This window comes from Agelaius phoeniceus, chromosome 1 (genome assembly GCF_051311805.1).
Source record: "Agelaius phoeniceus isolate bAgePho1 chromosome 1, bAgePho1.hap1, whole genome shotgun sequence".
Classification (NCBI taxonomy): domain Eukaryota; kingdom Metazoa; phylum Chordata; class Aves; order Passeriformes; family Icteridae; genus Agelaius; species Agelaius phoeniceus.
The window spans coordinates 154,977-176,285 of record NC_135265.1 but is presented as its reverse complement, the minus strand read 5'-3'; the positions used below and the strand labels follow the sequence as shown (position 1 = coordinate 176,285).

Below are 21,309 nucleotides of genomic sequence, written 5' to 3'. Positions count from 1 at the left end.
CTGGCACCTTGCTCCAAATCACCTGTCTGCCTGCAGTCTAGCAGCCCAGGTGTCCCATAGCAGAGCAGCTCAAGTTCTTGGAATCATTGTTTGATGATGTGCAGAGTTGGGCAGCTCTGTTGGGTTTTTTCGCTGTTGTAGTTGTCTGCATCTGAAACGCACAAGTCTCAGTCAGGCTTCCCCTCTGTGGTGGTTGACTGAGGAGCCTTTAGCATCGTTTGAGTCTGTCAGACTGGTGTGCCATGGATAGCAAGAAGTGTTGCCTGTATTTGCACTTTGTTCTTAGCTCTGCATGTGTGTTGCCTCCTCAGACCCACTGTTGCCCTGCCCAAATTGATTTGCAGTTCTCAGCCCAGTGCTTGGCAAAAGGAGAGGATCATTCCTTGTATGAATAGTGGGGCAGGGAAGGAGGGGATGGTTTTGCACCCCCACACATGAGACTGAGAAAGCGTGTGCTGCAGTAGTGTGTCCTGCCCTGCAAATAAAATGCTGAGAGTTGTAAAGGAGGCCCAGAGCTGACCTTGGTGTGATGATTGGGTCTGTGATGTGGACATGAGGGCTCTCAGCTGAGCACAGCAAAGGCCAGGAAGCACAGGACTGATGTGTCAGTGCTTGCAGAGGAGCTCTGGCCCTGCAGCCGCTCAGCTGATAGTGTGGGAGGTGCAGAGGCTGGGACCTGACCTTACACAGAACGGGATGCCATTTCCTAGTGGAAAAGGGAATTGAATGTGGGAACACTTTTATGAAGCAGTAACATGCACTAACCACTGCTTGAAGTCTTAAAATTTGATTAGTTCCTTTTGAACAAACACATGCGTGCTTGGCAGAATTCCCAGCCCTCTGCTCCCAGATGCACAGGCTGGAGGGCTGTCACCCTTCTTGTGTGCCCAGGACGGGAGTCCTTGAGCAATCCCAGGTTTTCCATCATCTCACAGGCATATATCTTCAGACACATGGTCACTCTTTCTGTCCTTCCTGGTTTGACAGCATCCCTGGAAGGTGGAGTGATGGGGGTGGAGACATGGGGTGAGCACGAGTGCATGAGAGCATTTTTGTTGTTTCCTGCACTGGTCCTTGGCTGTGGTGGTGAGCTGGGCAGAGGTCTGTCTTACCTGAAGTGTTACCCAGGCCCTGTCTCAGGTTGATATAGTTAATTTAAAGCCCTATCAGGTGTTTTAGCAATGTAACTTTTTCCTACAGTGTGCATTCCTCGGCATTTTTCCACACAGAACTTCATTTACCAGTGTAAGTTACCAAAATTCATCTGTCACTGCACAGACCTTGCACACTGTGCATCCTCATGCTGCCAGAACCTCTGGCACCAGTACTGGGAGCAGGAGGAACCCCCAGTCTGTGGTCTGCAGTGCTGCTGGTGCCAGAGTGCTGGCAGCAGGCAGCGGAGCTGCTCTGGGGCTGAGGGGGCACCCGTGACCTGCAGGCACCCAGGCAGCCCTTCCTCCACATGTCCAGTGTGAGCCCAGGCTGTCCAGGCCCCTGTGTCCTTCTCCAGAGGGTGAGCAGGTGCAGCACCTGCCAGCTCAGTGCAGCTGGGGCAGAGCTGGCAGAACCTGCTGCTCCCAGACCTGTGCTAGGGCACAGTGCTGCTGTGGGCTGCTGCAGGGTGGGTGTCTGGCTTTTGGTCAGCTATTGACAAACTGAACTCACATTTCTTTTTTAAAAGAATCCAGTATATTGGAAAATTGATCCAATTGCAAAATTGGAGCTCCAGAGGCTGGGTCAGTTCTGTCATGCTCCCAGCTTGCCCTGCATCAACAGGACCTGCTGCTGTGGGCAGCGTCCATGCCAGCAGAGCCATGCTCTGAGTCCACGGGAGCAGCCACTGTTGCTGCATTTGGAGCTTCCCACCTTGGTTCTAGCCAGTGCCAGCAGCAATGAGCTGTGTGCCCCATTTTGGCATGAGGGGGACATCCTCAAGAGAGGACCATGTGTATCCTTGTGCTCAGTATGAATTATGGAGCTGGGTCACACAGCCTTTCCATCCCCTGCCTGCCACGTGCCTGCTGCACAGCTCCTGCCCTGGTACCTTTGTGAGTTACTTGGTTGGTCTCTCTCCTGCTCTGAGCTGCGGGACTGTTCAAGAATGATGCAGCTCTGGACACTGTGGTAGCTCATCCGCAAGACCAGCAGGCCAGAGCAAAGGCAGAGGAGCGAGTGACTCTGGGACTGGTGCTCAGGTGCCACCCATGATGGGTCACTGTCCTGCATGCCAAGCAGAGACTGGCAACAAGCACGAGGAGGTGCTGAGCCTCCACCTGAGGTCCCGTCCCAATGTCTGAATGGTCCAGCTGTGAACCCTGGGCTGAGCATTGCCCCACATCATCGGCATGGCCAGTGGTTTGTGTCGTGGACTGGTGTCCATAAGTATGACTGATACCCCCTTGAATCTTTTTTATCTGCTTTGAACAGTTATGGCAGTTTTTTCAGAGCAGGGTAATTTGAGTTTTTTGCTTCTGCATAGTCAGCATGGTGAAAGTGTGAAATTGCTGTGCCAGGAGCGGGCCCTGTGGCAGAGCTGCCATCCCATGTGGCTGAGCTGCTGTCCCCTCGTGGTGCTCATCCCTCTGTGGAGGGTTCACTGTCCTGGCAGGAGCGTGGGGACAGCCCAGTGAGGAGCCATGCTTTCTGTTAGCTCACATCAGTGTGGCTGTACTGGTGTGGAGAGTACTGTGGAGGGACACCCCCCAAAACTCCCCACCCTCCAGGAGCTGCTTGGGGCCAGGCAGGGTGTCAGGCTCAGCCTCTGTCACAGCATCCCTGCGGGCAGGAGCAGCCCTGGGGCTATGTAGGGAGCAGGTTTGGACTGTGCTCAGGCTGCCTGCACCTGCCCCCACCCGCCCCACGCTGGGGAGCCAGGCATGAGCAGCTCAGGTTAGCATCCTGGGAAAGTTGGTGAGGTCTGGGGATAAATTGCCATCAGTTTATCTCATTTAGGAGGTAATCAGAGCCAGGGACGTGCAGAGCAATTGAATCTTAGTTGTTCTGAAGTATCATAAATCAAACGAGCTGTTGCTTTTTTACATGGGCTCATGTTAAAGAGAGCTCTGTGTCAGGCTGCCAGGGAGCATCCGCAAACTATGGCAGGCGTGGGATTGGGCTGCCGGAGATGTCACCAAGCTGGGGAGTGCAGCTCAGGCTGTCATGGAGCACCCACAGGCTGGCAAACGTGTGTCAGGCTGTCAGGGGACAAAGATGCTCATCCCCCTGGTGTAGGTGCACTGTCATCTTGCAAGGACCGTCAGGAAAGTCTGCTCTTATCAGAGCCCAGCAAAGCTCTGTGGCCAGGAGGGCCCTGTCGTGCCGTGGAGCAGCCCACAGCCCCCTGCAGCCACACTCCCCTTGGCCTGGACCCTCGGCCCCTGTTGGTGCTCCCAGGAGGGCCAAAGAGCCAGCAGACACAGCTGAGAGCGGCAGCACCTTTGCGACGCTCCCTGCTCCAGTCTCCCCATGGCTGCCAGAGCTCCGGGGATAATGAACTTCTCATGTGCTTAAAGAGTGATGCAGGGTGCATGGCGAGAAGCTGACAGCCCCTTAATGTGCTTCTCAGTGGCGGCCAAACGACGTGGTTTTGTCTTTGTTTTTTAGTTTTAAAACCCACAGGAAATTGATGGCCAGTAAAGAGTTGTGTTGGGGCGATGTGCGTGATTAATGCCAACTGTCAGGGGCTGTCGAGGCCGATCGTGGCAAGGCAGGAGTGTGAGGCTGAGCCGTGCTCACGAGATTGCTGGGGATTCCAGCTGCTATCGCTCAGCTCCCGCCTGCCCCACACAGCTTGTGTCACCCGCGCGCTTCCTTCCACCAAGCCTCTTAATTCAGTGCTAACAAGTCACTCCAGCTCATTACGGACCTTGGAGCTCCCTGCTCAGTCCTGGCGGGAGGGAGGCAGCCTGTGCTGGGCATTCTGTGGTTCAGCTGGTCCCCTGTCTCCATCAGGTCCCACCCCTTCAGTCTGTGGTTCCTGGGGACCTTACACAGCTCTGTGTTACCCCTCTGAGAGACCCTCATGTGCACACCCCTGACCCTGCCACAAGCCTCTGCTCACACCATGAAGCCCGTGCTGTCTGTGCCCTCCCTCCTGTGACCTGCCTCCCTGACACCTGCACACAGCCCCCAGCCCTTCTGCCACCCCCCAGGCCTCACCTGCTGTGCGCACACTGCATCCCACATTGCATCCTCCCTGCCATGTACACAGAAATGATGCTGTTGGACCCTTACATGACCCCCTGCACACCCCTGTGCACCTGTGGTGTCCCCTGGGAGCACCTGCTCCTCCTGACACACTGTCCTTCCCCACACATGTTTGGGACCCCACCGTATGCCCCCTGGTACAGCTCAGTGTGCTCCTCCACGCTCGAGTCCCCACTGCTGCCACCCCCAGCCCCACGCCATCCCTGGGGGTGCCTGCCAGCTCAGCCTGGGGCACTCTGGGCCCTGGGGGCGCCGGGACAGCAGCACTGGGGGGTCTGCACAGCACTGCTCCTGCTGCGCTCTCCTGGCGCCCATCCCCGCGGAGGGCCTGTCCCTGTCGCACTAATACAGGTTGGGAATATTGGGTTTAATGATCTGCAAAATGAGGAGGTAGCGAGCTGACATTTACGAATGGTGCTGCATCCTTCTCTTCCCAGACGCCTGCTAATTTGTTGATATCCCAAACACCTCATAATGATATGGTACAGTCGCAGCTTGCAAACAAGCACCCGAGGCCAGGGGCTGCCGGCTGCCCTGCTCCAGGACCCTTCTCACAGGCTTGGCAGCCAGAGAGCAGAGCTGCGGGCCAGGGTCTCCCTGCCTGCAGTGTCTCACAGGACCTGCCCTGGTTCCTGCCGTGTGCCCCACATGCTAGAGGCATCCAGCACCCCCTCCCTGCGTGACTACCCATTCTCCAGGATCTCTGGAGGCACTTCCACTATGCGAGCACAAAGCAGGAGAAGGGATGGGAGTGGGAGAAGGACAGCATGCAGGGAGAGGGAGACACTGGATGTGACTGGGAGATGGTGAAGAGCAGAGGTGACTGAGGAAACTTCTGCTTCAGGAGTGGGGCTGGGGCTCAGTGCCAGCTCTGCTTCCTGTGTTGCTGATGTTGAGTGGAATCCTGTTCCTCTCTGCTGGACCTGCCGGGATGCAGGGAAGGTGTCCTGCACTGTCCTGCTCCCACCTGCTCAGGAAGGAGCCAGCTGGGAAGCTGTCTGGCAGGGAAGGCTCTCTGCCCAGTGTGCTGGGATGGAGATGCTCCTGCCATCCCCTGTGCTGAACTCCCCCTTCCCACGAGGAAGAAAGTGGTGCCCTGGGCCTTTGGGCTGGCATGGGGGAGCTCTGTCCAGTGCCCTGTACAGAGAGGGAGTTGCTGTGCCATGTCCAAGTGCTGGGAGCACAGTCCTGCTGCACTTGGTGGGAACCAGAGGGACATTTGCTCCATCCTCTGTCCTCACAGAGCTGCTTCGTATCCTGGTGCTTCTGGGACAGGGGAGCAGCCCCCCTTATTGCTACCTGTGCTCTGAGAGTGCTGCCCCAACCTGTGTAGGGGCATCTCGGGTAGGGGTGAGGCATGGGGCCAGCCTGTCCCACGCTGCCTGCGTGCACCCCACGGGGAAGCAGGGTGTCCATGGGAGTGGAGGTGGAAGTACTGCTCCCGTGGCACCACGTCAGGGTCCCTACAGGAGGCTCTCTGGGCTGGGCACCAGTGCAGGGTGTAGCCAGAGCCCTTTGCTGAGCAGGGCCAAGCTCTGCCCCAGCCCTGTATTGAAGCTGAGGCGTTTTTAGCTCCCTGGTACCCCTTGTGCTCAGAGCTGTACTTCCCCCCACTCAGAGCTTAGAGAGGGGGCTTGGTATGAGCTGTGAAGGCAGCACTCTGTGTTACTGCTGCTCCCCTTCCTTTTCCTCTTTGGCATCCCACAGGTGTCAGTGGGACACGCTGTTCCACTGGGCACCCTCTCCCCAGGGCTGCCTTCAGCAGTAGGTGCAGGCTCCCTTGCATCTTGGTGGGTGCTTTATACTGTCCTGCTGTCCCTCTGGTCTCACACAGGATGTCTCCATTCCTCATTCTTGGCAGCCCCGTGGTGCTTCCCCCCAGGGCTGGGGTGTTGGCAGAGGGATGGTGACTGCCCTGGGCTGCTCCTGTCCCTGCAGGCCCTGGCTGCCCATGGTCTTGGCTGCCGCTGGGCTCTGGGTGCCACAGGGCCTGCTGTCCCAGCCATGCCCTCCCTAATCCTGCTCCTGCTCAGAACCCTGGTTCCTGGGCAGTGTTGGAAGGGGGGTCGTGGGGTTAACACCCATTAGCAGAGCCGGCTCACACCACTCTGCTCAGCAACTCTTCACGGAGCTCAGTCTTTAAAACATCATCAAAAAATCATCAAGAGAGAGAGAGAGGCAGCGCATTCATTTCCACTGCCCACTAATTCTAATGGATCTGGTGTAATGGGCTCCCACCAGCATACCGGGGCAGCCGCGGGGCTGGGGGCTCTGCCATGGCGGGGCTGGGGGCCCTGCCATTGTGGGGCTGGGGGCTCTGCCATCACGGGGCTGGGGGCTCTGCCATGGCGGGGGGGACTGGGGGCTCTGCCATGGCAGGGCTGGGGGCTCTGCCATCACAGGGCTGGGGGCTCTGCCATGGCAGGGCTGGGGGCTCTGCCATCACAGGGCTGGGGGCTCTGCCATCACAGGGCTGGGGACTCTGCCATGGCGGGGGGGACTGGGGGCTCTGCCATGGCAGGGCTGGGGGCTCTGCCATCACAGGGCTGGGGGCTTTGCCATGGCAGGGCTGGGGGCTCTGCCATCACAGGGCTGGGGGCTCTGCCATGGCGGGGCTGGGGGCTCTGCCATCACAGGGCTGGGGGCTCTGCCATGGCGGGGCTGGGGGCTCTGCCATGGCAGGGCTGGGGGCTCGGCCATCACAGGGCTGGGGGCTCTGCCATCACAGGGCTGGGGGCTCTGCCATGGTGGGGCTGGGGGCTCTGCCATCACAGGGCTGGGGGCTCTGCCATGGCGGGGCTGGGGGCTCTGCCATTGTGGGGCTGGGGGCTCTGCCATCACAGGGCTGGGGGCCCTGCCATTGTGGGGCTGGGGGCTCTGCCATCACAGGGCTGGGGCCGGGCTCTGCCATCTGCCCCTGGGCAGCCACTCACTCGGAGGCAGCTGGGAAGGGCTCCCTGCTCCTGAAGGAGTGGCTTCCTCTGAGGTCTGAGCCCTGTCAGGCTGGAGCTGGCAAGCTCTGGGACTTCTCTGGCCTCCAGGAAGGAGCTTGTGCCCATGTGTGGGGCAGGAGAGGGAGTTCTGCCAGTTCTGCTTCAGCAGCGGTAGTCTAAACCCTTCTGCTTATGTCATTTGCTTGGTGCCTCCCTCTCATCCAGCCAGAAATGGCCCTGCCACATTGGAAACCTGTACCTCTCCCCAGAAGAAGCTGAGAATACCCAGTGCTTTCCCTAAAACAACTGATTCAACTTGTATGGGTGCCCTGAGGAGCTCGGGAACTGGTCCTAGTTCCACCGAGAAGGTGGGTCTGCACAGTGTTCGAAGCTGCTGCAAGTCCTTGATTCCCTTCCCAGCTCTGCTGGTCCTCCTGTGTGAATCCTGCAGGGTGTGACCCTGCAGTGCCACACTCTTCTGTCGTAGTCATGCTGTGCTGAGGCCTCCACAGAGATCAGCCCATGGTGCCATCCTGCACTGTGAGGTGGGGAATTGGCCACAGCACAGCAGAAAAGCTGTGGTCCTTTGTTAGCTCTTCCCGGGCTCCGAGAGCAACAGGGCCTTTGTTTGGCGTGAAGCTGGAATCCAGGAGGCACAAAGCAGGAGGGGAACGGAGGTCCTGCGTCTTGCAGAGCTGGCGCCAGGGCTTTGGTTGGACTGGGACTGCTCCCAGGGCTGGGACTGGGCAGCCCCAGGGCTCTGGAATGTGGCCGTAGGAAAGTCCATCCGAGTCAGGCTGGAGCCCCAGAAATCTCTCACCCAAAAGGAGGGAAGCTCCTGCCCTGCTGTGAATGTCCTGAGCAGAGCGGTGGGAACCACATGGAGCCCCCTGCCCCAGCGTGGTGCCTCAAGGAGCAGCAGTGACCCCCACACCAGAGCCCTGGGCAGGCAGGGCTGATGCTTGCTTCCCTGGAAGTGTACAGGTGCAGGAAGGCTGGGGCTGGGATTCCTGCCTGCCTGCCTGCTTGGTGGGGAGGTGCTGGGCAAACAGGAAACAGGACCAAGGAGCATGGAGCCATGTGAGCCCTCAGCAGGAACCTTCCCTGTGTCCTGCTGACCATGATGTCCTCGTCCTGCTGTGCAGGAGTGGCTCAGCAGCAGGGAGGACTCCTCTAAGTGTACCCAGTCCAGGCAGCTGGCTTGGGCTCAGCAGCACAGCAGCAGCAGCAGCCACAGTGGCTCAGACCAAGGCAGGACGAGGTTTGAGAACAGGGCCTGTTATGATGTGTCAGGGTCCCCCAGGAGCCCTGTCTGCAGATGCTCCCTGCAGCACCTGGGCAGCCTCTGCCCAGGGAGCTGCTGCTCATTCCTGCCTGGCTGGTAGTGCTCAGCAGCCACCAGCCCTGTGGCTGTGGGGGGATGGTCCTGGCTCCCCTGCAGTCTGGGGGCTCCCTGCCCGTGCTGGGCTCTGGCAGCACTCACAGGGGCTGGTGCCAGCAAGCAAAAGACGCAATGCCTGTTAGCCTGGCTGTTGCCTGGTTATTTCCTCTCCTAGTATTCACAGGCTGGCAGCTGTATATTTTCCAAGAATGTTGTTCTTGAGCTGGGACTTGATGTCTGTGGGGTCTCTCCTGCAGCTGAGAGCTGGAGGAAAGTGTTGGACAAGTGGGATGTCCCAGTTACACCTGTGCATCACAGAGGGGAGAGTCCAGCAGCGTGGCTAACTACCCCCTCCCTGCAGTCTGTCGTCCTCCTGAGGGCTCAGTCTCTCATTCCAGCAGGACACACGCAGTTGCAGACATCTTTCCCCAGAGGAGGAGTCCCAGGCTGATTTAGGGTGAAATGAGTAAAAGGGCCTTGCCTTCCTATCTGGGAAGGACAAGCCCTCATGCTGGAGTCATTCCATCCTCCCCAGGCTCGGATGGTGTGGAGACCCAGCCTTGTGCTCCTGCCCCAGTTCACAAGCACTGGTGGTCTCCAGGCCTGGTGCTTGTTGGTGCAGGTGCTGACCACGAGCCTGGAGGAATGGCTGTACACTCCCATCATGCCCAACAGACCTGGCTCTCCTAAGGAGGCTTCCCAGGGCTGCACCGTGTTCTGGGGAGGTTGGTGGACACAGCCTGGCTCAGATGGGCCCAGGAGGCCCCACAGTAGCTGAGGGTTGCCATGCCCTTGGTGGGACACAGCCAGGGGCCTCTGCAGCCATTCACTGTGGGCTGTGCAGCTCCTCAGTGCCTGCCTTCCTGCTGCTCCCCTCTGCAGTGAGAGCCTTCTGTGCTGCAGAGAAGCCAGGGAGACCCCCCTCAATCCCCTCCAGACTGCCCTGCTCACCTCCCCACATCATGCCCGGTGTGCACAGGCCCTGCCAGGCTTGAGGCCAGCGCAGCTCTGCCGCGATGTGGGCCAGAGGCCCCTCGGCCTCCGCGCTGTCTCTGGAGCTGAGCAGTTGACTCCCTGCTTTTAATAGAGAGCTGGGAAGGCACATTATGGAGATGAGGGTGTTATTTGCATAACGCTAATTAGGTAATTACAAATCATTTTGCTATGAGCTGAAGCGTGTGCTGTGACATAACGTTTATTAGTCATTCCATTCAGGCCCCGCTTAGTTAAGTCATTTACTGCACTAACTACTGAAGTTGGCAATAAAAGGTAAATGCTGGTGCTGGGTGTGAGGCTGACACGACACCCCATGAACTGTGCCCGTGGGGGGCCGTGTGAGGCAAAGCCAGGCTGGCAGGTGTTAGCAGGGCAGAACACCTCCTAAGCCTTGGTGAGGAGCTGCCTCTGAGCCTGCTGCACAGGCTCCTCTTCCTGGCCTCACTCACTCTGTGTGCAGGGCCCGTCCAGGGTGGGCATGGAGCCCTGGCACTGGGGCTGTCTGCAGGCACCGGCCCCATGGAGGAGCTGATTCCACTGCTCCAGAGGCTGGCAGCTTTCTCTGAGGGTGGGACACAGGGCAGGGAGAGCTCCACAGGCCAGTGAAGCTGTGAGGGGCAGAGGGAGGGAGGAGGCAGGACTGGCACAGAGCTCTCATTCTTCTCTGCAGGAGGAGAGAAGCCTGCTGGGCTCTGCTGCTGCCTCAGCCCTGCCATGTGCGGATGGCAGGATCTGTCCCATGGCAGACCCCCTCCTTCCCAGTCCCACATTAGGCAAACCTTTCTCTTCCAGAACCAGATGAGCCATTTGAGTTCATTATCGTGTCACTGACGGGCCAGACGTGGCTCTTTGAAGCCTCAACGTCAGAGGAGCGGGAGCTCTGGGTGCAGGCCATTGAGAGCCAGATCCTGGCCAGCCTGCAGGGCTGTGAGAGCAGCAAAAACAAGGTAAGAGGTCTTGGCCAGCTTCTGTTCTATCTTCTCCAGCATCTGGTTTGCCACATTCCTCCATGTCCCACGCTTGCCTGTCTGTCCAAGCTGAATCCTGTGGGATCCCTCTCCTTCCAGTGGGAGTTCAGTCCTGTCCCTGGGACTGTGCAGTTCCTTTGGGTTTCTTGTCACCTCTTCCCCGTCTAGCTCTGGCCCCACAGAGTACTCTGCATCCCATGCGGCTGGATCCTGCATGGTTCATTCCCTCCCTGGACATTTCTGCCCTTTGTCTCCCCACTTTGGCCCACTGTCCCCTGCTCCTCTGGCTCTCCAGCCCCTGTTGTCAGAGCCCCCATGCTGGCCAGCCTGCTGGAGCGTGGTGTGGCATGGCAGGAGGGGTGCAGGGTGCGGGTAGGGGGGCTGGCCTGCAGTGAAGGGCCTTGTGGGGTTCTTTGCAGGCTCGGCTGGGCAGCCAGGGCGACGCGCAGGCCATGCAGGCCGTCCGCACCGCGCGCGGGAACAGCTTCTGCGTGGACTGCGACGCACCCAGTAAGAGATGGCACCCTGGGCGGGGGGCTCACCCGGGAGGGGAGGGGAGGGAGCTCCAGCCACCCAGGCACCCCCTCTCTGAGCCCAGAGAGACCTGCTTGGTGTGTCTGTCCTGCCCTGTCCTGCAGCTGCTCCTCGGGGTGGGGTGCAACCCCCACTGCCACCCTGTGACCCCTCCCGGGCCAGCCTGAGGGCCTGGCCTCTCCAGGGACACCGAGCTGGGCAGGTGCCTGCAGATACGAGTCTGAGCCGCAGGAGACGGGCTGGTGAGGCTGGGCAGGTTGTTAACTCTCCCCCGCTGATCCTGCTGCCCTCAGATCCAGACTGGGCCAGCCTGAACCTGGGTGCTCTCATGTGCATCGAGTGCTCCGGGATCCACCGCAACCTGGGCACCCACCTGTCCCGTGTGCGCTCCCTGGACCTGGATGACTGGCCGAGCGAGCTTCTTATGGTCATGACGGCCATCGGCAACGCCCTCGCAAACGCTGTCTGGGAGGGAATGGTGGAGGGCTACCCCAAGCCCACTCCTGAGAGCAGTCGGTAAGGGAGGTGGTGAACCCCAGAGATGCTTCTTGGGAACCACACAGGAGAACTGGGTGGCACTGCAGGGGTTGGGAGCAGCCACTGGGGCAGGCAGGATTCCTCAGGATGTCCCAGTGTGGGGCTCCTGCCTGCCCGTGAGGCACTGGCCACCCTCTCCTGCCTCCCTGGCGGGGCACTTGGGCTCCACGGCAGCCGCAGCCGTGCCGTGGCTCCGAGAGCTGAGGCTGGCTGCGAAGCCGAAGGGGTTAAGAGAGATGGCTTGGCGGCGTGGTGCGGGTCCCCAGGGCCTGTCCCTTTCAGCCCTTGTCTGTGCCGATCGCCGCCGCTCTCCTGTCACTCAGGCCGACAAGAGCCCATTCTGCGCTTATCAGCGCCGGGGCGCGGGTCAGGCCCGCCGGCAGCGCGCATGCGCGCCGCGCCATTGATGGCCGCCCGCCAGCCGCAGATGGAGAGAATGGCAGCAGATAGCGGGGCACGGCGCGCATCGATCCGCCGCCCCGGCGGGACGGACGCGGACACAGCCTTTGTCTGCACCAGGCGGGACGGCGGCAGCGATAAGGTGCCTCCCGTGGCACTGGGCTGGTGTGTGCAGCGCTGGCCTTTTCCTGCCGCTGGCCATGGCCCGCGCACAGGCCTGGGGCAGGGACGGTCCCCGAGCTGCCCCACGCGGGCCCACAGCACCGGGGGTGAGGGGCTGCAGCCGGAGCTGCACACGGACAGCTGCGGGGGCTGGCTGCAGGACACACAGCAGGCATGGCTGTAAGCACACCGTGTCCGTAGGGAGCTGAAGGAGGGGCACGGAGTGGAGCAGGGTTTGGGAAGGTGTCCAGAGTGGGATGACAGAGCCTCGGTGGCAGCTGTGGGCACAGGGGCACGGCAGGGGCTGTGCAGAACATACCTGGGTGTGACAGATGTTCACTGCTCACAGAGTATGTTCACGTGGCAGTGCTGATACTTGTGTCCTTTTGTGCCTGGGGCCCAGGCAAATTGTCTCAACTGTGACTGTGACAATGTCCTGTCTGGCAGAGAGGAGAAGGAGCGCTGGATCCGAGCTAAGTATGAGCAGAAGCTCTTTCTGGCCCCACTGCCCCAGTCTGACATCCCGCTGGGGCAGCAGCTGCTGCGGGCCGTGGTGGAGGATGACCTGCGGCTCGTGGTGACACTCCTGGCCCATGGCACCAAGGAGGAAGTGAACGAGACCTACGGAGATGGAGACGGGCGCACAGCGCTGCATCTCTCCTGCGCAATGGCCAATGTGGTCTTCACACAGCTGCTCATCTGGGTAAGACAGAACCCACACCTCCACCGCAGTGCTTCTGGTGCTATCCCGGTGCTTCCCCACCTCCCTGCTACCTTTATCCGTCCTGCTTCCATGGCTTCCCTCACATGCCCACTTCACTGACCTGCCCACTCTCTTGGTCCCCTGTCCATGCCCACCCTCCCACTCTCTGCCCCTTGCTGCTGCCGTGCCCCTGGGCACACAGTTCCCAGGTAGCACTGACCAGCTGCTTGTCTCCCATGCAGTACGGAGTGGATGTGAAGAGCCGGGACGCTCGGGGCCTGACCCCTCTGGCCTACGCCCGGCGCGCAGGCAGCCAGGAGTGCATCGACATCCTGCTGCAGCACGGCTGCCCCAGCGACAGCGCCGCCACGCTGACCCCCAGCCTGCCGCGCCGCAACGCCAACGCCAACAACAACGCCGCGCCCGTGGAGCTCAGCGCCGGCCCCGGCACGGGCTAGCCCGGCACTGCCCTCTGCTCACCATGCCCGTGGAGCTCAGCGCCGGCCCCGGCACGGGCTAGCCCGGCACTGCCCTCTGCTCACCATGCCCGTGGAGCTCAGCGCCGGCCCCGGCACGGGCTAGCCCGGCACTGCCCTCTGCTCACCATGCCCGTGGAGCTCAGCACCGGCCCCGGCACGGGCTAGCCCGGCACTGCCCTCTGCTCACCATGCCCGTGGAGCTCAGCGCCGGCCCCGGCACGGGCTAGCCCGGCACTGCCCTCTGCTCACCGCGCCCATGGAGCTCAGCCCTGGCACAGACTAGCCCGGCACAGCCCTCTGATCACCGCGCCCGTGGAGCTCAACACCAGCCCCCACCTGGGCTAGCCCGCCACTGCCGTCTGCTCACCATGTCCATGGAGCTCAGTGCCAGCCCCGGCACAGGCTAGCCCGGCACGACCCTCTGCTCACCACACCTGTGGAGTTCAGCCCCGGCACAGGCTAGTCCAGCATGGCCCTCTGCTCACTGTGCCTGTGGAGCTCAGCACTGGCCCTGGCATGGGCTAGCCTGGCACGGCCCTCTGCTCACCGCACCCGTGCAGCTCAGCCCTGGCATGGGCTAGCCCAGCACGGCCCTCTGCTCACTGTGCCTGTGGAGCTCAGCCCTGGCACGGGCTAGCCCAGCACAGCCCTCTGCTCACTGCACCCATGCAGCTCAGCCCTGGCACAGCCTCTGCCCGTGCACAGCCCTCTGCTCACTGTACCTGTGCAGCTCAGTGCCAGCCCTGGCACAGCTTCTTCCCATGCACAGCTGCCCTCCAGCCCTGCTGCAGAGCAGGGCTGCAGGAGTGGCTCTGAGAGCCCCACGGTGCCTGCCCCCAGCAGAGCCCTGCTCCAGCCAGGAGGAGGCTGGGAGCCAGCTGGGAGCCAGGTCCTGCTCCTCTGCGCTGGTTCCAGCCGCCTCTGGCCATGCTGCTGTGCAGAGCCCGTGCTGGCAGCTTGTGAGGGCTCCTGCACAGTCACTGGGGTGGCTCCAGTGCCCCCCGCTCTCATGACCGGTACGTGGATGGGGAGGCAGTGTCTCCTGCTCCCGCCACACATCTGTAGATAAAGCAGGGGCTGGGGGCAGCTCAGCTGTGTGGCCTCCCCTGCACAGCAGCACCAGGGAGGCTGATGGCTGCGCCTGCTCCCTCAGGGAGGTCAGTGTGGTCACTTCCCTCCTGCTCTCCCTCCGTGTTGGCCTTGCCACACCCCCAGTGCAGTGCTGAGGTGGGGGGCAGCAGGAGGTGCGTGTTTCTGCATTGCACCCCCAAGCTCCTCTGCTTCTGGCCAGTGCGGGAGGGCTGCACGCACCCAGACTGCTCCCCGTGTGCTGATGCAAGGGTAGCACCTCCCCAGCACTGCCCCTGGACAAAGGCCTCCCCAGCCTCCCTGCTGACCTAGAGGGGAAAGAGGATGGTCACCTCGGGATCCCCAGCTCTGTCTGTCTGTCTGTAGAGTCACTGTCCTTCCAGGTTAAAACTCCAAGCTCCAAGCCATACACAGTGTCTCCATCAGAGCCTCCCGCTGGCTCCTGCTGCTGCCCAGGTGGGGCTGGTCTCCAGCTGAGCAAGAGGAGAGGAGAGGAGCATCTCTCTTTGCATTGGGGTCAAGCCTCTAGCTGAATGCTGGAACCTCAAGGCTTTGGACACTGCTATGGAATGTCTCTGTCACTTGTGTATAAAATGTACATTGGAAATATTTATATGGACACTCTGTATATACGGTTTCTTTTCCATAAGTTGCCCTGTGTGTGTTATCTGCAGCCAAGGAGATAAAGGCCAATAAAGCAACCCACCTCCTGCCAGGCCAGTGTCTCAGTGTGCTGCCTTTGGGGCCTCCATGCAGCCCTGGTTTGCAGCTGGCTCTGGTGACTCTCCAGCCCACACTGACCAACGTTCAGCCTCTTCTCCTCGGGCTCAAGCTCTGATAACATCAGTCCTGTGCCAGAGCAGGCCCCTGGGACACGGCAGAGTGCTGAGGTTGGAGGGGGGATGTGCCAGCCTGGGGCACTGAGGGACAATGCCAGAACATGGCCCCGGAGGAATGCCCAGCTCTGGGGGATGGGAGATGGGCACCCCAGAGGGCTGTGCTGGAGAGGGGACATGCAGGGCAGGGGGCTGGGCCGGCTGGTCCCTGTGCACAGGACCTGGGCTGAGGGAGGCAGGGAGTGATGGGCTGCCACAGCGAGCCGGGAGTGCAGGCTGCAGGATCATGGAGTCCCAAAGACAGGCTGACCCCGAGCCGTGAGGAGAGCCGTGTGTCTGCCCTGCCTTCGCCTGCCTCTCATGGCTGTGGGCAGAGCAGGGCCCCAGTGCTGGCAGTTCCGGGCTGGCTGCACTCAGGCCACGCCACAAACAGCACTCAGGGGCTCCGGGTGTGCCTGGAGTGTCTGTGCTGTGCTGGGTCCAGGCTCTGCTGCACTGGGAACGGGCACAGCCCTTGGGCCCCAAGCCTGTGCGGCAGTGCTGCAAGGCAGGGAGGTGCCAGGACAGCCCAGCTGCCACAGGTACCCTCGGACGTCCCTGCCACAGCCCTGCCGCTCCTCCCGGGCCGCTCCCGTGGCACAGGGCTGCCTTGCTGGGGGCTCCCCTCCACTCCTTGATGTGTTCTGGCTGTGTGTGCCCATGCTGACATGGTCCTCATCCTGGTCCTGGTCCCGGTCCTGGTCCCAGTTCCAGTCTGGCCCCTGCGCCCATGTCACCCCTCATTGCCATCCCCTCGTGGTGCCCATGGGTGCCCCCACACCGGCCCTGGCCCCAGCCCAGTGCTGGGTTTGGTTAATTTCCTGGCGACTGCATTAACGGGAATGGAAGCCGAGGGACGGCAGCTCCTCTGGGGCCCATTAATCATCCCCCTCAGACAAGCTGCCTTGATTACAAGTGGCAAGAAATTCATTAGGGCTGCGGCTCTGACAACTTTTATCTGCGCGGCTGGATCTGACTCATTAGGCAGCCAAATTAAAGCCATGATGGGCCCTGATGAAATTCACTGCTTGTTTATCTTGTGCGATCTGATACATCTGCCCATACATCATCTCCCGCGCGGGATCCCGCCCTACCCAGCCCTGGCGCCTCCCTTCCCATCCCAGCCCTGCCCCAGGCCCCTAGGTGCCAGCCCAGACCCAGCTCTGACCCCAGGAGCCCCCAGGTGCCAGCCCGGACCCAGCTCTGACCCCAGGGGCCCCCGGGTGCCAGCCTGGACCCAGCTCCAACCCCAGGGGCCCCCTCGCCTGCCCCCACACTCTGCTGTGGCACTGGGGCTGGAGCTGGGGCTGTGACCCATGGCCATGCCACCAGGAGCCATGCGGGGACAGCTCTGGAACCAAAATCATGCAGCACCCTGAACTGGAAGGGACCCACGGACATCATCAACGTCCAAGGCCTGGAAGCACACAGCCCCAGCAGCCCCCATGGCCCATGCAGTGCCCATGGGGCGCAGGCTGCTCAGGGCACCCGGAGCCCTGGTTCAGCTGGCAGTGGCAGTGCTGGGCACACAGCCCCGTGGGGACAGGCCCTGTGCCCTGCTGCTGCTCAGACTGCAAACAGGTGCTGGGCATTCTGGTGATGCCCTTTTGCTGGCACCTGGGGCAGGGAATGCCACCAGGTGTCTGCAGGCTCTGACACTGTCCCGAGGAGCCAAGAGGGGGCCAGACCCAGCCCAGTATTATTCCAGTGTTGGGGCACATCTGGGTGCCAAGGTGACCAATGTGGCTTCAGGTGGCCCTGGGCCAGGACAGGCTGCATGAGGCAGGAGCTCCATGTCTGTGTTCAGGGGAAGAGGTGTGTGTCCATGTTTAGGGACGTTTAGAAGCTGTGTCTGTGCTCAGGGGCACTGTGACTGTGTTTTGGGGCAGGAGTCAGTGTTCAGGCTGATGCCAGGGAGGGCACGGGCCAGCCCTCTGCTCTGCTGTACACCAGAGGACTGTGCCAGGGCAGCAGCAGTGGGGTGTCTCTGAGTTAGGCAGCCCAGCACCAGCAGTGGCCACAGCAGCTCCATGAGGACTCTGCCCCAGGGAGGACTCCAGCCCCAGCAGCGCTCCCACCGTGGAGCTGAGGCTGGAGCCGGGGCAGGGAGGTGGGTGCCACAGGACAGGAGCCATGGCTGCAGCCCCCTGCCAGGAGTAAATCCAGGGTGTGCAGCCCCTGGCTGGAAACCAGCCGTACCACGGGTTTGCAGCACTTCCCAGAGAGCCTGGGCACAGCCAGGAAAAACCCCACAGGGCACAACTTACAATCAGAGCCCCACGGGACTTCCTGCAGCCCCAGCTGAGCAGGCACAGCTTCCTGGGGATCTGTAGGTGGGCACAGGTGGGCATGGGGCAGCACTGTCCACCCTGAGGCTGCTGGGCTGGTGCTGAGCACATGCAGAGGTGGCCAGGGCAGAGATCCTGCCTTCATGTGTCCCGCCAGCCTTGCCTCTGGGGAAAAGGCACAGGTGTGACAGTGTCCCAGCCTCCTCAGGCTGTGCTCACTCAGGTGCAGCAGCCCACACTCCACTACCACACCTGACCTGTGCCCATCCATGGGAGTCAGCCCTGCAGGTGGGTGCAGACTTCCACAGCACAGGGAGTCACAAAGCCCCGAGGCGAGTTCCAGCCTGGCTGATGGGGCCCTGGACAAGCTGCACAGGCTGCAGAGGAGTTGGGGAGGTCACAACCTTTCCCAGGTGCCAGCCATTGGGACATTGTTTCTCTCTTGCCCACTGTTTCTCTCCCACACCTTGAGCTAGTCCTGGAGCCACTGGCTAATGATAGTACCAGCACCATATTGTGTTGTGGGCCATCACATCTTATACAAGCCCCCTGACAGGGAATGCTGAGGACCAGCTTTGTTGTGCTGAGTGAATAAACACTCTATGGGATGCAATCCCTGCTCCTTTCCCAGTTCTTTAAGAACCACCATACAGGTAAGCAAGTGGACAGGTTTGGGTAGGGACAATTCCCTTGTAAATGCTGAAAATGCCTTCCTTAGGGCAACAAAAGCCTTGTTTTATGAATGCATATATATATATATATATATATATATATTTATATGTGTGTGTGTGTGTATAAGCATATTTATATAAACAAATGCATGTCCATGTATAAGCACACTCTATGTATTTATCTCTGTGTGTGTCTGCACCTGTATCTACCTTTTACTCTGTGTGCACACACGTGTGTGTACCCGTGCACAGACATGGGTACCAGTGCTTGTGTGGAGATTCCTTCCCCAGCAGTTCCCACTCCAGGACACAGGGTAACAGCCAGAAGCTGGTGGATGGGAAATTACAAATAGATGCAAGTGAAAAAACAAACTAGGGAGGTGGTTTGGCACTGGTACAGGGCCCAAAGAGGAGGGGCTGCCCCCACTTGGAGATAAGGGAAGAGATGGGCAAATTCTCCAGCATCTGGAATGGGACAAGCTTCGAGCAGGTGTTGGAGCAGAGACCTCCCAAGGCCCCAGCCAGCCTCATGGCTCAGCTGCCCTGGGTCTGTCTTTACTGCCCAGTTTATCATCGTGGCCAGTTTCTCATTTCTCATCATTTCTCCTTCTCCCACCAGTCCCAGTCTGACCCAGCACCCGGAGCTCCAGCTCATGGGGGCCCCCACAGCTCTCCCATCTCAGGAGGGGCCACAGCTGCTTCGGGCAGCGTGGGCAGTGCTGTGCAGTGCTCAGTGTGCAGGGTGGGCAGTGTGTGCACTGTGCTCAGTGTGCAGGGTGGGCAGTGCTGTGCAGTGCTCAGTGTGCAGGGTGAGCAGTGCTGTGCAGTGCTCAGTGTGCAGGGTGAGCAGTGTGTGCGCTGTGCTCAGTGTGCAGGGTGGGCAGTGCTGTGCAGTGCTCAGTGTGCAGGGTGGGCAGTGCTGTGCAGTGCTCAGTGTGCAGGGTGGGCAGTGCTGTGCAGTGCTCAGTGTGCAGGGTGAGCAGTGCTGTGCAGTGCTCAGTGTGCAGCGTGGGCAGTGCTGTGCAGTGCTCAGTGTGCAGGGTGAGCAGTGCTGTGCAGTGCTCAGTGTGCAGGGTGGGCAGTGTGTGCGCTGTGCTCAGTGTGCAGGGTGGGCAGTGCTGTGCAGTGCTCAGTGTGCAGGGTGAGCAGTGCTGTGCAGTGCTCAGTGTGCAGGGTGGGCAGTGCTGTGCAGTGCTCAGTGTGCAGGGTGAGCAGTGCTGTGCAATGCTCAGTGTGCAGGGTGGGCAGTGCTGTGCAGTGCTCAGTGTGCAGGGTGGGCAGTGCTGTGCTGTGCTCAGTGTGCAGGGTGGGCAGTGCTGTGCAGTGCTCAGTGTGCAGGGTGGGCAGTGTGTGCGCTGTGCTCAGTGTGCAGGGTGGGCAGTGCTGTGCAGTGCTCAGTGTGCAGGGTGGGCAGTGCTGTGCTGTGCTCAGTGTGCAGGGTGAGCAGTGCTGTGCAGTGCTCAGTGTGCAGGGTGGGCAGTGCTGTGCAGTGCTCAGTGTGCAGGGTGGGCAGTGTGTGCGCTGTGCTCAGTGTGCAGGGTGGGCAGTGCTGTGCAGTGCTCAGTGTGCAGGGTGGGCAGTGCTGTGCAGTGCTCAGTGTGCAGGGTGAGCAGTGCTGTGCAGTGCTCAGTGTGCAGGGTGGGCAGTGTGTGCGCTGTGCTCAGTGTGCAGGGTGGGCAGTGCTGTGCAGTGCTCAGTGTGCAGGGTGGGCAGTGCTGTGCAGTGCTCAGTGTGCAGGGTGAGCAGTGCTGTGCAGTGCTCAGTGTGCAGGGTGAGCAGTGCTGTGCAGTGCTCAGTGTGCAGGGTGGGCAGTGCTGTGCAGTGCTCAGTGTGCAGCGTGGGCAGTGCTGTGCAGTGCTCAGTGTGCAGGGTGGGCAGTGCTGTGCAGTGCTCAGTGTGCAGGGTGAGCGGTGCCTTCACTGCACAAGATGGGCAGTGCCCTGCACCGTGCTCACGGTGCCGTGCTTTGCTCTCCGTGTGCAGGAGGCACCGGAGCCATCACAGTGCTCAGGGTTCACAGGGAGCTCTGCTCAGTGCCAGCAACACTCTGCTGCTCTGCAGCTCTCTCCAGCAGCGCTGGTAACAGCATGAATCTGTCACCTCCAGCAGCTCTGCACAGAGCTGCACCTCTGCAGCATTTGTGGGGATTTCAGCGTGGCTGTTTGTAGGGCTGCAGTGTGTATGGGCTCCAGGATTGGTCTAATATAACAACAACAACAGCAGGAACAACAAAACCTTCCATGCAGCTGAAAGCTGTAGGTGTTGGACCCACCTCAGCAGCAGCCCATGGATGAGCATGCAGTGGAGTGGGGTGCTCTGCACACGGATTTTGGGTGGGCAGTGGCCTCCATGGTGGGGGACATGGGTTAAAGACACAATAAACCAGTACTGCCACTGGGGCAGGACATATCAAGCCAGTGTCAGCTAGAAATGCCTGGTGGGAATAAGGGAGTTCTTGGACCTTAAAATAAAATTTTACTCCTTTAGATGTCACTGGCCCAAGCCTAGAGCTGTGGACACTTTCTGGAGTGTTGTGGTTAGCATGCACTGCTGTGCTGTGATCGGCTGCAGTGGCACAGACCCCTCATGTGGACACATTTGTAGTGGCAGAGCCCCGTGTGCAGCTGCAGAATGGCTTTACCCTGCCCCTGCCCTCCCACGCAGAGTGAGTACCAGTTCCTGTGCCAGAGCCATGGCTGCAAACAGCTGTGTCCCCTGTGCAGGCATGGAGCACAGCTGAGGTCAGCCCCTGTCTCAGAGCAGCCCCAGCCGGGATGGAGCAGGGGTGCAGCTGCAGGCAGCTCCAGCCCAGCCTGATGGAGAGGGAGCTGGCAGTTCTGAGAGCAGGGTGCTGGGGGCTGCTGCCAAAGGACATTTACTCCCCTCATCCAGAGGGAATGCCAGCAGGTGCTGCTACCTGGACAGGGCAAATCCATGCTGGGGGTGCTGTGAGCAGCACCAGGCCAGGCATTTCCTGAGGAAACTTCCTTGTTTCCAGGTCAGTGGTGCAGGGACAGAGGCCGGTGTCTTGTAGTGGAAGCCAGCTGTGCTGAGAAACCAAATCCTGAAAGGATCCCACAGAACCCTC

General features: G+C 60.6%; 1 protein-coding gene across 1 annotated transcript in view; it reads left to right on the top strand.

Annotated features, from left to right (window-relative positions):
* The window catches only part of AGAP3 (ArfGAP with GTPase domain, ankyrin repeat and PH domain 3), a 111,583-nt gene extending 96,481 nt beyond the window's left edge, over nt 1–15,102 (top strand). Inside the window, exons 14-18 of the mRNA XM_054630629.2 lie at nt 10,309–10,463; nt 10,904–10,994; nt 11,312–11,534; nt 12,564–12,819; nt 13,062–15,102. Of these exons, the coding sequence (XP_054486604.2) occupies nt 10,309–10,463; nt 10,904–10,994; nt 11,312–11,534; nt 12,564–12,819; nt 13,062–13,277 (941 nt within the window). The 3' untranslated portion in view covers nt 13,278–15,102. The remainder of the gene's footprint in view (nt 1–10,308; nt 10,464–10,903; nt 10,995–11,311; nt 11,535–12,563; nt 12,820–13,061) is intronic.
* The last annotated feature ends 6,207 nt before the right edge of the window (nt 15,103–21,309 follow it).